Source organism: Pantherophis guttatus, chromosome 4, assembly GCF_059756535.1.
Source record: "Pantherophis guttatus breed Tessera chromosome 4, ASM5975653v1, whole genome shotgun sequence".
NCBI classification, from domain to species: domain Eukaryota; kingdom Metazoa; phylum Chordata; class Lepidosauria; order Squamata; family Colubridae; genus Pantherophis; species Pantherophis guttatus.
The window spans coordinates 84,357,586-84,373,156 of record NC_142066.1 but is presented as its reverse complement, the minus strand read 5'-3'; the positions used below and the strand labels follow the sequence as shown (position 1 = coordinate 84,373,156).

At 39.9% G+C, this 15,571-nt stretch overlaps 1 protein-coding gene across 10 annotated transcripts in view; it reads right to left on the bottom strand.

The window, feature by feature from the left end:
• Window positions 1-15,571, bottom strand: part of NT5C3A (5'-nucleotidase, cytosolic IIIA) — a 78,554-nt gene that overhangs the window by 47,172 nt on the left and 15,811 nt on the right. For 4 of the 10 annotated variants that reach the window (XM_034406920.3, XM_034405649.3, XM_034408193.3 and 1 more), the window contains one exon: window positions 1,921-2,027. The exons of 5 other annotated variants lie outside the window; for them this stretch is intronic. In XM_034406920.3, coding sequence (XP_034262811.1) covers window positions 1,921-2,022 — 102 coding nt within the window. In that variant the 5' untranslated portion in view covers window positions 2,023-2,027. Of the gene's footprint in view, window positions 1-1,920; window positions 2,028-3,662; window positions 3,739-15,571 lie in introns of those variants that run through there. One more of the 10 variants, XM_087894081.1, reaches the window with a different exon arrangement.

Below are 15,571 nucleotides of genomic sequence, written 5' to 3'. Positions count from 1 at the left end.
CTCCTTGACTCATCAATTAAACAATGACTTTGTGGTTCTATAGATATACTATCTTGACCCCACACATTTGAATCTTCCTCATTTAATTGAGGTATTGTATTTTCAGATTGCTGAAGATTAACTGCTTCAGACTGAGATGTAATAGGCACCAATTGCGCTGCACGCTGGGCCTTTTCAAATTGGCGTTCTAATTGATTATGCCTACGTTTTTCCATCATATTAGAACTTTTAAGAATATTAGTTTGTGTGCCATTATTATCCTGACAAGGAATAGACACATGTTTGGTTTTGCCTCGTTTTTTTCTTAGAGGCTGGGGCAAAGGTACTCTAGGAGGAGTAGTGACTTGTTCTAATTCAGAAGATAATTCATCCTCTGCCATATTTCTTAATCAGGAGAATTAATGTAAATAGATAAGCAATTAATTAATTAATTAATTTTTTAAATATATATATAAAATTATATATGTATATATATAACAATCAATTTAATTAATAATTTTTTTTAAAATTATAATGAATTGTAAAAAAACTTCCTCTTCAGTCTGCAGTTGATAATTGCGCAGTATATAGAGATAAACGGCCAACGGAATTTTCTTGTACTTTAAAATGGCGGCGCTTTCAAATTTCTATTCAGCCAACCTTCCGTTAAACTGCTGAGCGCTCGAGCTCACTGATTTTTCTCATGCAGATATAAAGAAAATAGCGCTTACAAGCGTCTTATTTTTTTCTCAAATAATTACTTTTGTAATGCGATCTCGCCTTTGATAGCTTTGCCTGACAGGCAAAGACTTCAATATTTATTCATCATAAATAGCCGGCTATCACAAGCGGCAGTTTGTTTTCTCGCCAATTTTAGTTATTTTCTTTCCTGAAGCCTGACTTTCTGTTGCAGGAACTCCGATGCCGCAAACAGAGGCTGCGATGGTGTAGGCGGTTATCCCAGCACGCCAGTTAACCAGCTCTCACACCGCGGCAATTTGCTTTTGAAAGAACAGCGTCCACTTCAAAGCGGATCGCTGCTGAGCAATTAGTGAGGCAAACGGCTTTCTATTTAGAAGCGGCGGCAGACTCAATATCAATAGAAAAAAACTGCCGATATTGTAACAATCGCCTCCAGCAGCCCCCTAAATTTAAATAAAGGTATATTATTTATTGGAAAATTCCAATTAAATGAATTAATTAATGTTAATCTACCAGACTAATTAGCACTCCAGGCCTACCACATCAACTGAGTGAAAAGAACTGATCATGCGCAGAGGGAGGAGGCGGAACTAGGCTGCAGAGGGAGAAAAAGTTTGATGAGCACTCAGTGAAATCCAATCGAAGTGAAGATGTCCCAACAGTAAAGAATGTCATCGCAACGATCATAAAATGAACATTCAGGTGAGACAATGTTCCATTTTCTTCAGAAAAATCCAGAACACTTAGCGAGCATCTTTCTTTTTCGTATAAATGTATCCTTTCATTCAATAATAACATCTACAGTATAAAATCCATCCAGAAGGATAGGATAGGATAGGATAGGATAGGAGTAGGTGGAGTAGGTGGTTGGACTAGAAGACCTCAAAGGTCCCTTCCAGCTCCTATCCTATCCTATCCTATCCTATCCTATCCTATCCTATCCTATCCTATCCTATCCTATCCTATCCTATCCTTCTGGATGGATTTTATACTGTAGATGTTATTATTGAATAAAAGGATGCATTTATACGAAAAAGAAAGATGCTCGCTAAGTGTTCTGGATTTTTCTGAAGAAAACTCATGTTTAAAAGAACTTTTTAGCATGTTAACTGATGTAACTAAACTCTCTAGATTTGCAACTGTGTATCTGCCATGCGCACAAGAATATGGTGAAGCCTAGTAATTTTAGGATGAGGCTTGTCCAAATTTTTCTTCATTTTTTTTTTAAAAAGAAGGTACCTGTGCGCTGACTTTAAGGCACTTTTGCTTCTTCGGTTCTTGATCTTTTCCTACTGCAACTGTACAGGTGACAAGCAGACTCCAGAGATGTAAGGCTTGCATATAGGCTGCCAACAAAAATCAAGCCAATTGCTTAAGAAATGGTCCGCTATATTATCTAATCTTCAGAATTAGTCTGCATAAACATGGTAAACGTACGTTTATCTGAATAGCTCCAGTTATATGAATTTTATAAATATTTCAATAATCCATGCTTTTAAAAACAGTCTTATGTATGTTTACTCAGAAACAAATATATACTTCACTTCCAGGAAATTTATATTGGAGCACAAAATTAGCTTGCAATCCTACAGTACTTATTTTTTCTAGGATGTAAACCCTACTTAGTACAATATAAATTGTTTCTCTGTTAAAGAGAACAGTACTCTCTTGTATAGTATTCAGAATTTAAGACAAGCTATTAGATAAAGGTAAAAAACAGCACAAAACTGATTCATACAATATTAACTTGAAAACAATACCTCTGTTTACAATTCACCAAGAGAGGCTTGTGAAAAGCGCAGCTGCAGCAGTGAAAAGAATTTTTCAGTTCAGTAACTACTAATATAGCAGCACAAGGTGCAGTTGAGGGCGTTTCCAAAAGTAGCTTGACTAATCCCTGGACAAAAAACCCCCAAAGCCTTGTGATGTATATCAGGAAGGCACGGCTCAACAATCTATCTTATTAGATTGACAGATGATCTACTGCGATACTGACAACAGAAGCTCAAACAAAACAGTCTCATAAATAGATAGAGCAGGAAAGTGGGGGAGGGGGAGATTGTTATAACACAAGTGATCTGAAATATTAAAGGCAAAAATCTGAATGATAGTTACAAAGCAAACAAAAAAAGGTAATTTTTGAAGAAAAAGAACAGGCAATAGATGGGAAGATTTTGGATTATACACTTTTTATTATATTCTACAGATCACAAGTCTATAAAAGTGAATCAGATGGGGAGATAAGATGGTGGACAGGCAGCAACAGCTGTAAAGACCTCTTCCAAAAGTAAAAAGATTGTTTTTTAACCTTGTATTTTTAACCCATATCTGAGTTTTTATAAAAGCACATATATTGGAGAGGTTACCAATTTGTTTTAGCTACATTTTAACAATACTACAAGCCAGGATTTTTAAGAATGGGGAAAAGGAGAGAGACAGCATGCGCACTCTGCATTACAGAGTTCATCCAAGCCATTGAAGCAACAGAAAATGGAAGACTGCAAAGACAGTCTGCTCCAGTAAGTAACTCATCTGCAGTCTCCTTATCAGATAGATCTAATTTATGTGACTCATTGGAATGGGACTTATAAACTGAACTTGAAAGCAAACATCATATAGAACATTTTTCTTCTCTTACAGAAAATATCTCTCTTCCTTGGAACTCAGCGGTCTCAGCAACCGCTTTGCTTGCACAGAATGGGAATGTAACAAAGTTTAAAAGGGAAAATGTAACAGATTTCTTTTCCAGACAATGTTTGCTTACAGCTCAAACTGTAAATTCAATCTATGAATTTTTATCAACTGTCATAAATAAGGTTGACTGCTTGAAAGAGTCTTTTGCAAAGTTTATTAAGAATCACCCAAATATTGCAGAAGGACTCAGGAGGACACTAAGTGATAAGACATGGGGTGGCTAATTCAGAAACTGAAACTAGAGCAGGCCCTTCTTTCCCAAAAATGTGAGCAGAAAGAATACTTACAAAGAAAATAATGAAGGAGTATAGTGATCAATGTGGAAGCAGACCACAGATCTACAATGAGTGGCCTCCAGAATTCAGCCACCTGGGCAGAAGATGGAATGTGTGGTTATAGAACTCCCATTTATATGTTGAATAGATTTATAAGGTTACAGGCTGTGCTTGACATAATTAATAAAACTGCTATTGCTTTAACTTTAATGGCTAAATAGCAGACTCAGTTTAAAACAGGGCTTTATCAGAATAGACTTGCTTTATACCTTTTGTTACCAAGAGAAAGAGGTGTGTGCTGCAACTATTATCTCACAAATTGTTGTTTGCAGATACTGTACATGGTCCAGGAAAATATAGAGGAGATTGCTGCCAGGATGGAGAAAACTGCCCACATCCCAGTGCAGCCTTGGATTGAGACAGTTGACTTCAACTGGTTTGGCAGTATCTTCTCTGACTGGAAAAGGCTTGGGTTTCTAGTGTTGTTAGCCTTTGGAGGTCTTCTTCTCCTTCCCTGTTTCATCCCTCTAATCCAGTTTATGTTTACATCTCTCATCACTGGGATGACTTATCATTGCCTCCTCGGTATCCTCTACCATCCCTGGTAGGCCAGATATTATCATGGTTGTTAACACCATCCCCAAAGAATATGCTCCACTATTTCATCAGTGACAGGAAGCATCCTGTCCAAAAATAAAAGGGGGGAATGAAGAAGCATAGTGATCAAACCAATATTTACTGTTTGCTCCTGATTTGATATACCGCTAGAAATCATTTATTAGGAATTAAGCTTTGATATTGGCTTCTGCTCATATTATTTTTTTTTTAGGATAATTTTTTTTAAATTTTTTAAAAAACAACAAAAAAAACCCATATCTTTTCAAAATGAAGCTTTTGCTCCGGTCACAAATTAAAACAAATCATTAACAAATCTTATTTTCAATTAACACAACTCAATATTTTATAACTATACCATTATCTCCAAAAACCTGTTACTTAAATCTTAAATCCTATCCAGTTAACAATTCATTTTTCTCTTTCATTTGCTTAAATAGATATTTGACAATATAAATCATACAATTATATTAAACAGATTAAACATTCATTATTTAATTATTATTAAATCTAACATGCATTTTATCTTAACTATCACTCTCAGCATACACCTCGTTTTAATTATCCCACCTCTTTTTATTATCTTTGATGTTAAACCAATCATTTCTATTTCTTGACTGTTAATCACGGCATAGGCCTTTGTTTTAGCTATTAAATATAGCATATTTTTATTTTTTAGCCATTACCCAGCATGCCCTTTATTTGGCTGTTGAAAACAGCATATCAGTTTTGTTTTTTGGCCATTACACAGCATCTTCAGGTTTGTTTGGCTGTTGAACACAGCATCTCTATTTTTGTTTTTGGCTGTTACACGGCATATTAAGTTTTGTTTTGGCTGATACCCAGCATGACCATTTGTTTGGATGTTCTATACAGCATATTATAACTTTTTGGCTGTTAAATATAGCATGTTCATAGTTGGTTTAACAATCTCTACTTAAATCTTTCTTTGTTGTTTCCCTCCATTTATGCATTGCTTTTCATTTAATCATATTTTTTTTATCTTTTTTCATAGCATTCATAATATTTTAACCTTGAGACATGGTTCTTGCTTAAAACATATTTTTAAGTATATATTTAAATTCCTTTTAACATTTTCAATTAATCATATTCACCTTTATTCTTTATCTTGACATTTTACCATTAAAACATAGTTCTTGCATTAAACATATCTTTAAATGTATTAATTAGTTTCATTTAACAATCTTAATTTCTATAAAAGCCTTCCTTTAATTTATTACAATCATCTTTATTTTATTTTATTTTTAATCACATTATCTTCATTTTCTTCTCTGCAAACATAAATTTCTTTCCATTTTCCAAGTTTTTAATTTTATTCTCCATAAATCCAACTAGATCTCTTTTCATAGTTTTATTCCGGATATAATGTATCAAATCTCTTTCTTTTAGGGCTGCGCTAAATCCTTCTTCTATTCCTGCACCAACATTCAAATTATTATTTGTTCAACTGTAGGAGTTACATTGTAAATTCCTTTTCTTTTCACCCAAGTCCAGTTGTTTGCAGTCAGGAAAGAAAAATCCTCCTCCACAGTTCAGCAATATTTTTCCTGTAGAGCTCAAAGTTCTCATAACAAAGGGAGGTTACAAGTTCCTCTTTATGCCAGATGGTGTCTCTCTATAAGCCACATTTCCCATTAGTCATGCAAGACTCCATTTTATTTCTTATTATATAACCATTTATTTTCTTCTTTTAGGTAAAAAAGTATCAAATCATCATTTTTTTTCCTTAGTCCAATTCAAATTTTTAAAGTGTTTAGTCCTTTTACCAAATGTCTAAATTAAGTCTCTTCGTTCTTGTTCCAAAATTAGTTGTTTCTCCTTTAAAGTTGCAGTTTCAAATTTTTTTCCCAAAGTTCCTTTGTTACTTAGCCGCTGCTTTAGGCTAGGGGTCTTCTAGTTACTGATATAGCTCCAAACGTTGTTACAAGCCTGGGTTGTTCTCCCTCACCCGGCTTCAAAAGGCTCCGTTTTACTTCGCTTTCCTCCAACACTTTTCTTGCCCGGTTGTCACAGCTTCATGGCAGCCGCCATGGCTGCTGCCCCCCACCGCCGGCTCACAGAGGATTCCCTCTGACCTCCGAGGAACTTGCCTGTTCCTCTCAGTCTTCCAAGGCCTCTCTCTTCTTCCCCCATCCCTGCAGGTTCGGTCTGCAGACCCATCAGTGGTGGTTCGACAGCCGGGGTTTTTGCAGGACTCATTAGAGCCCGCTATTTCCCCAGCTGTCTTGCCGCGATGTCAACCGGAAGTTAAGCGGCTTCTGCTCATATTATTGTATACTGTCAGAAATTAGTTGTTAGGAACTAATTCTAGCTTACTAAATTGTAACCTTGATACTGGTTGGCATTAGCACAAAGCTTGTTATCTTGCTTCTTTGTTGCTTCAAAGCTAGGCACATCCTTGAAAATATAAAGAAATCATATAAAGAAACCGAGGAATATAAATCATATAAAGAAACCGAGGAATATCAGGTCCCATAGATAAAGGAACCAGAGTAGGGAGTTTCCTGCATCATAGATAGTACTAAAGCAGGGAATTACCTGAAAGCACTCTGCTGAATAAACAATGTGGCCAGGGACGGAAATACACCCCCCCCCCCGAGCTATAGGAATGCATCATAAATAAAGTAGGCACAGACAAAGGCCTGAACAGGCCTTTGTGGGTTTTGAAGATAAAAACCCACATTGGTAATGAACCTTTGTCTCTGATTGGGTAAACTTTGTTTCTAATGGGGTAAAATGTGATGGATTCACTCTCACGGGTGTGGCTATTCCTTACATGCTTTTGCTAATGTTTTGGAAATAGTTTGTCACCCAGCTCTTTTAGCTTTAGCCAAAAATAAAAAGCTGTTATTTTTTGCAAGCCTCATCTCAAGTCTAACTTGCTTTCGCATCTCAGTGGCTTGGGGAAGTTTCTGGGACCTTACAATAACATTCAATCAAATAAAGGTCCAAGAGATGACCAATCTGTTTGCAGACCAACCACGTTACTTTGCAAATTTACAACAAAGCGAATAGAGGGTATTGGAGTGATAGAAAAGCTGTTAGGCTAACTCTGAGCTAGCTACTCCGCTACAAATACACTCTGACAGATTTGCTACATGCAGAATGGTTGCAAGCAAGAACACAATGTACACGAATCTTATTATATTTCAAGCAGTCCACTCTGCAATTCCTTCTATGCTTTTTAAAATGAAGCTCTTCTTCAGCATTTTTTCATTATTCCCAATACATTGTCAGGCCTAGAAGCCATCTTTTTTGTTGTATCTTTAGGCCTGCCACATTTACTACTCTGGGAAATTAGGAAGGGAGATTGTATGGAGCCAGGGTGATATATATTCATAATAACGTTCCTTTCTCAGAAAGTCAAGGACATCTTGCCCTGCACCTGGATGGCTGGAACTGGGAGGCATCTGCAGTTGGGATGGTGCTTGGATTAGACCTTATGATGGACATGTGGGTGTTGGGCAGGGACTTAAACTTTCCTTTGGGTGGAGAAAATGTGGAAGCTCGAAGATTCGGGTTTTCTCAGATGTGCCAATATGACATCTCTAATAAAATGGAACTTTAAGGAAACTCAAGCCTCAGAGTTTTCTTTCGTTGGGGTGCTACTTGGACCCCTAACATACGTGTCTTCTGCTCAGAGAAAGTGTGCTCACTCCTGGATCAGTCTTTCCAAGAAGGAGATATTGCTTTAAATCCAAGCTGCAACAGGCCTCATACTGCATCCCCCCCCCAACTGCATCCTCCCCAACTGGCCATAAATCTACATGGGTTCTAGATGGGGATTCTGCTGAGATAATCTAAAGGTGAAGACTCTCTGATCCAGTTATTAGCTGGATGACTCTCACATGACTCTCTAAAGACAATAATGCAAATTATGTTGGCCTCTGTCTTGCAAAGATAGCAAATAAACTTAACTTTTTCATCTCCAATGGCTCATGGGCTGGCGACTATCCTGGCGAGTTTACGTTTATGGCAGGAACCAGGGGTGAAATCTAAATTCTTTTGCTACTGGTTCTGTGGGTGTGGCTTGGTGGTCATGTGACTGGGTGGATGTGGCCAGTTTGACGTCACTCACTGTTAGAGCTAGGAGCTCCACATTCTGACACAGAAGCACATTCTGTCTTTCGCAGAATGTCACAGAAGCCAGGAGCTGCACAAAAACACATTCTGCTTTTCTGAAGCCCCCAACGCTTTGAGTTTCCCTCTGGCTTGACTGCCCAAGCGAACCTCGGAGCCTTCTCTTGCCCTGCTCTTCATCCCGGAGGGCCGTGCATTCCCCCCCCGCCAATCCTCTGTACAAACCGCCCACCCCATTTCTGCGAAGTCAGAGCCTCCCCCCTGCAGGGCAATCCAAAGAGGAGAGGGGGATGCTGCTGAAAAAGCCGCCTTCCACCTGGGCCATCTCCTGCAGCCAAATGTGCCCAGCCATCTGTGCCCTTTCCTCAAACAGGCTGTGCATGGGGCACTTGGAGAGAGAGCGAGCAAGACAGCTCTCCAACCTCTGTTTTATATATATGTATGTGTGTGTGTGTGTGTGTGTATGCGTGTGAGGGAGGGAGGGAGAGATCTGAAGCCGAGGCACCCAAACTTCTGGCAGTGGTGGGGGAAGCTTCTGAGCAGCCCTGAGTCAGCCAGATCCACCTGACCTACTCGTTGAGTCTCGCTGTTCTCCTCGCCCCCACCCCACCCCACTCCACTCAAGCAGTGGCTTCCCTGCTCAGCCCCAACTATGCCCGCACTAGCATCCCAAGAGAAGCAGAGAAGATCATTACTTGCAAGCAAACAAGCAGAGGTAGCAAGCGTACACTGTGCTGTGGGGAAAATGAGAGGTCCTGTTGTCCCGCAGAGCCTGCCGTTGCTTGAGTGGGGTAGGGGGGCCGAGGAGAATGGCGAGACTCAGGGAGTAGGTCAGGTGGAGCTGGCTGACTCAGGGTTGCTCAGAAGCCGCCTCCGCTGGTGCCAGAAGTTTGGGTGCCTCAGCTTCAGATCGCTCCCTCCTTCCCTCCCTCCCTCCCTCCCACACACACACACACACACACACACACAAACAGAGGTTGGAGAGCTCTCTTGCTCGCTCTTTCTCCAAGCACCCCATGCACAGCCTGTTTGAAGAAAAGGCATGGACGGCTGGGCACGTTTGGCTGCAGGAGGAGGCACGGCACAATGGGGTTGTTTTGCTCGCCGCGGTGGTGCTTCGGAGGGCAGGTTGATGTCTGCAGCTGATAACTATAATGAATATGTCCATCTGCCCTCCTGAAGCACCACTGCGGCGAACAAAACCACCCCATTGCTATGGGTGCATAGCTTGTTGGGGCTGAGCAGGGAAGCCGCTGCTTGAGTGGGGTGGGGGAGCAAGTAAGCTGCTAGCTCCTTCCCCGCAGTCCTGCCATGCTTGCCTGGCTTCTGCTTGCCTGCCTTCGCAAGCTGGCCACTGGGACGCCAGGAAGGCAGCATGGAAGGCAGGCAAGCATGGCAGGACTGCGGGCTGTGGACCGGTCCTGGGGCGTGGCCAGCCAGCCATTGCTCCCGGTTCGGCAAACTAGCCTCAATCTCCGCTATCTATTCGCCCAAGCTGGTCCAAACCGGGAGCATTTCATCCCTGGCACGGACCAACATTAGGACCACGGATTATTTCTATGGATTTACATTATACAGAAAATTTTGAAGACCTACCTTACTTAGAAAATGATCATCTACCACTGTATACACATGAAGCCCTTTATCTGGCAGATGCCCTCCAGGAACTGATTTATTGCTGCAATTTTTCCAGTAGGCCTAACAAGATTTTGGGTCAAATGGACCCAACAACTTGACCAGAAGGTGAGGAGAGCCCTATTAGAGGACAACTTTCAAAATATCTGTTCAGCCTTTATATCAGCCAACCCTATTCAAGATATACTAGAATTATATGAAAACATAATACACAAGCTATAACTATTCCTAGCACATGACCGAAACTTCTTGGCTAAGAGGCCCTGCATCACCTCCAAACCATGGTTTGACAAGGATTATGTAGAAGCCAAGAAAGCTGTTACCTTAGCATATAAGATATAAGTGAGACTGGAAATGACAATAAAACAACTCTTAAACATCTCCTCACCCTCAAAAAACAATTTAAGCAATTGATTACACTTAAGAAGAAACACGACACATGATCTTCCTGGGAACAGCTTATTGAGGCAGCAAAGCAAAAGAACTCTTCTCTATTCTGACATCTAATAGCCTGCCACTCTGACAGAATTTATACCCCATTAGACTCCCATATACCTCCTACAACCTGGAAACTTCACTTTCAGAGAATGTATGAAGCCTCCTCCAGTGAGAGAATAAGGTATACAATGAAGGATTTACCTGAGTGGCACCCAGTTTCAGAGTCTGAAATTAAATCTCATTAGCCAATTCAAGACTAGGAAGGCCGCAGGCGCTGACTTCATTTTTGCTGAACTATTAAAGAAAAATATGGAGTGATGGATACCAGTCCTGGCAGTGCTATTTACTTATGTTGACTCCACAGGCAATGTTCCAGAAGATTGGGGCTTGGCAGTTGTCCCAATTTTTAAAAAGGGAAAGAGAGATGAGTTTGTCAATTACAGACCAATAAATCTGCTGAATATAATCAGCAAACTTTATGCCAAACATCTCTAAGATAAATTAAAGGAGTTCCTGAATTTTGAGAACTCAATTGCTTAAAAGCAAGCTGGGTTTAGAGAGAGGAGAGGCACCATAGATCAGTGGTTAGTTCTCCATCATTTGACTGAAAAATATGTATCAAATAGATCTGTATACACAGCCTTTATAGATCTCAAGCCGGCTTTTCATATGATTACCAGGACTAAGCTATGGGAGAAGCTGGGAGCTGCTTCAACTGATCACAGGCTTATCCATCTGTTACATGCCTTTCATACTAAAACATCCCTCAAGGCAGGTGTGAAATCCAGCAAGTTCTAGAGAACTGGTAGCAGAAATGTTGAGCAGTTTGAAGAACAGGTAGTGGAAATTTTAAGTAGTTCAGAGAACTTACAAATACCACCTCTGGCTGGCCCCAGAGTGGGGTGGGAATGGGATATTTTACAGTATCGTTCCCCTGCCATGCCCAAGCCAGACCCCCAAGCCACACCACTCCTACCAAGCCATGCCTACAGAACCAGTAGTAAAAAAATTTGGATTTCACCACTGCCTCAAGGTGAGGCAGATGCAAGGATCCTTTTTGAGGTCAGGTAAAACTCAAAAGGGGGTTAAACAGGGGTGCATTTTGGGCACTTGCTTTTCAACTTTTATAGAGATGACAAGGTAAAATGGTTAAATAAACCAAATTACCACGCCCCAAAAATAGGTGATCGAAGAATCGCCCTGCTGCTCTATGCAGATGATGTGATCCTTTCCAGGACACCAGTAGGTCTTAAAAGAGCTTTGCGAGCCCTCGTCCAGTATTGTAATTACAATAAACTGGATATAAATTATGAGAAAACAAAGATTATGGCCTTTGCAAAAAGGCCAAAACTCTAATAGTATCTTAATGGTCATAATATAGAGCAAGTAACTTCCTTTAAGTACCTAGGGGTGTTCAAACATGCCACTGGCTCAAGAAAAGCACATGGCGAATATGTGGCTGCCTCTAGCCAAAGATCAGTGAACGCCATCCTCAAATTTTTCCACACAAAAGGAGGATACTATGTTTCTGCCACAATTAGGCTCTTTCTGGCTAAGTCGCTAGCACAGCTTCTTTATGGGACCTTGCTTGCACTCTGCTTTGTGTTTCACCCCATTAGAAAGAATTCAAATTTATTAAGCAATTCTCCAGATGCTGCATTGTCCCAAATGTACTTCTGCGCCTAGAGACAGGACTGATATAAGTCAAAAGCAAGAATTTATAATAGCTTCTTTAAATCTCTGGCTAAAGCTTAATTTCTTTCCACAAGCCCTTGCTCCATTAATCCTCCAAGACAAATTCTCCTCATCATGGATCAAGACCATTGAGTCCAACCTTGCCAAACTAGGCTTCTCCCCAGCCTCAATACACAAATTGGACTACGACCAAGCAAAACAAACCTTGCAACAAAGGGTAGAGGACATCCAAGAGGCAAGCGGACTTAGGGAAAACTCCTTTGTTTCTGGCTCCAGACTCTATTAGATATGTTGTTACTCCTGCCAGTTATCTTAGCCAGCTGGAGTCGGCAAACCACCAGAAAGCATTTTTGCACATATGGTGCCATGTACTTCCATTGGCCATCTATATGGCAAGTATAAAAAGATATTATTGATTGAAAGATTCTGCTCCTGTGGCTCAGGAGAGGTGGAGACCATTGGTCACATACTCCTTCAATGCTCTTTCTATAGAGATATTAAAAAAAAGTATCCTTCCAATAATCAATAGGTACCTGGCCATTCTGAAATTACTTATCTCCAGTGGCTGCTTAAGGACGAACAAATAGTGATTATAGTGCAGGTGGCTAAATTCTGCGGCGCAGGACAGGGGATTGTGATTATCTCCAATAGCCAAGTATTTCCAGGATTTTGGGAATGTGTTATGCCTTCCTTTTGTCAGCAGGTGGCACTCTTAGGTCAAATTTCAATATTAACCAGTTTTATCCAATTTTAATGGTAACAATGCAAAATATATAGATATTAGTTTTTTTAAAGTAAATAGTTCCAGCATTTTAAAATGCCTATCCAAAACATGCCTGTCCAATTTAAAGATCCAATTTTCTGTATTTTTAAAGGTTTTTGCCTTTCTCCCTTTGATTCTTTTTCCTTCAATTTTGAAATTCTTCTCAAAATGTTAAATTGCTGTTTTTAACAATAGCAATGAGCCTCTTTTTTCCTAGATATTCTTTTGGGGTTAAGTAAAATGGATTCTTCTCACTCAGTTCCAGACACTGTTCACCAACTCCGCTCCAGTATGGTTCTTAGATGTTTCTTGGCTGTCCCAGCTTTGTGGCAGCCATCTTTAAGTTACCTCTTCTCCTCGCTGTGGCATAGAGGGAAAAAAGCCTGGGGCTCAGCAGGAAAGTTGCAATTTCTCCTACGATCTTAGTCACAGGAAAGATAGTCCTTAGCTTTGCCACCCCTACAAGGTAGCTTTGGCTCCTCTTGGAGCCCACAAACAGGGAGAACCCAGCGCAGGGAGCACAGAGAACCGTTCTTTGTGTTTGATATTGCCACGATATCAGCCGGAACTCCCCTGTATATGATATATCTTGTGTATGAATGTAAGAACATGGTTTCAGCTACAGTGCTGTCATAACAATAAAGGACACATTACTGACAGTTCTTTCTTACAGAAAAATACTACGGCAACTCCTCAGGCTACATACTGGTACAAGGATGTCAAAACAGAAAAGACAAGCATATAAAATTTCTTTTAAACTGGAAGTAGTAAAAGATGCTGAGGAACATGGAAACAGAGCAGTGGAGAAACATTTTGGACCAACTCCAATTGAAAAAATGATAATAGACTAGAGGAAACAGGTGGATCAGCTGCAAAAAGTAAAAGATAAAAGTAAGCAGAATTTTCGTGGGCTTGCTGCAAAGTAGCCACAGTTAGAGGTAGACATGAAAGAATGGATCACACATCACCGGAACAATGGCTTCACAGTTTCTACAAAAATGGTAATATATGAAGCCGAACACATTGCTGTAGAGAAAGGCATTCAGGATTTTACTAGATCACCATCGTGGTGCTTCAGATTTATAAGGCGATTTGGCCTTGCTATGCGCACCAAAACTAGAATTGCGCAAGAAATGCCAAAAGAATATGAACCTATAATTCTGTCTTTTCATACATTTATAAGAGATGCTAGGAAGAAAAATAATTTTGAAATTAGCCAGATTGGGAATATGGATGAAATCCCGCTAACCTTTGATGTGCCATCTAATAAGACTCTTGATCTGAAAGGTACCAAAAGCATAACCGTAAAACCTATTGCATAACCTATTGCTGAGCACATTGTAAGCCGCCCTGAGTCTTCGGAGAAGGGCGGCATATAAATCAAATTAAAAAAAAAAACAAAAAAAAAACCTCAGGACATGAGAAAACACATTTCATGGTTGTGTTGTCCTGCTGTGCAGATGGCACCAAATTTTTTAGTAGAGTGGGCAGTGGATTAAAGATATTAAGAATTGTTGTGCATGGCAACTTTGTATGAAGTGGGTGGAAATAGGTTAGCTTATTGATTGTTTAGTCTAAGAAAAGGGATGTTTAAGTGATATATTTAGGGGAGTGGAGCAAATGGATAGAGTTGAATAAATGTTAAATTAGGATTTATGGGGTAGGCTGCTTAGAAATGTTATATTAATATACATAAAAGATTAAATGTTAAAGTAGGATTTATTATATAGTTTTAAAGTGGAAGGTTGTTTTGAAATGTTGTATTAATATATAGATATAAGTATGGAGGAGGAGAAAAAGGGCAGATTATTGCTAAATTGGGAGTTACAATAATATTATAAGTTATAAATTAGAAGTTATACAATGTTACAGTAGAATGTTATTTTGAAATGTATGGTAAAAGGGGGAAGTAACAATATTAATAATATTATTAGTAAGTAAGGGTCAGTATTTAGAGGAGGGAGTAAGGGGATGGTAAAATCTTATATAATCTGTTATGAATTGGGTTTTTGTTGTGAAGAAGTCACAGGGGGGGGATGGGTGGTGAGGGGGGGTTAGGGTGGAGGGAGGGAGAAAAATGGGGGAAAAATTGTATTCAAAAACTTTTTCAATAAAAAACAAAAACAAAATCACCATCCATCATTTGTAAAAAGCAGCTTTACTTGAAATTTTTTTATCTTGCGACAGTATCTTTAATTCCATGAAACATCTAAATTCAGTGAACACTATATACAGTGTCTTTAACCACTTATCATCATGCCCCTCTTATATTTTTAGACAAGCTTGCCAAATCAGGTTAGACTTCCTATATATTATTAATATCATTACAGCTTTGCTAACATTGTATAATGTACTGCATATTGGGAAGATGCCAAGTTGTAAACAACTATCCTAAACATATATACCACCTTAGACCAGAGATGTCAAACTCAAGGCCTGGGGCTAGATTTGGCCGCAATATGGTTAGTTCTGGCCTTTCCACTGCCCTGCAGACAGCAAGGAGCTGGCCCCTGCCGTCTTGGCTTCAACCCAGGCCCACTCCAGTCTGGCCAGGCGCTCCCCTTGGAAATGCACATAGGAAGCGGTGGGCATGTGCGGGCTGATGTGCAGCTGACCTGTGATGAGCACTATCTTGCCCTGCAGGCTGACCATGTTCAGCACTGAGTGGCTGCCA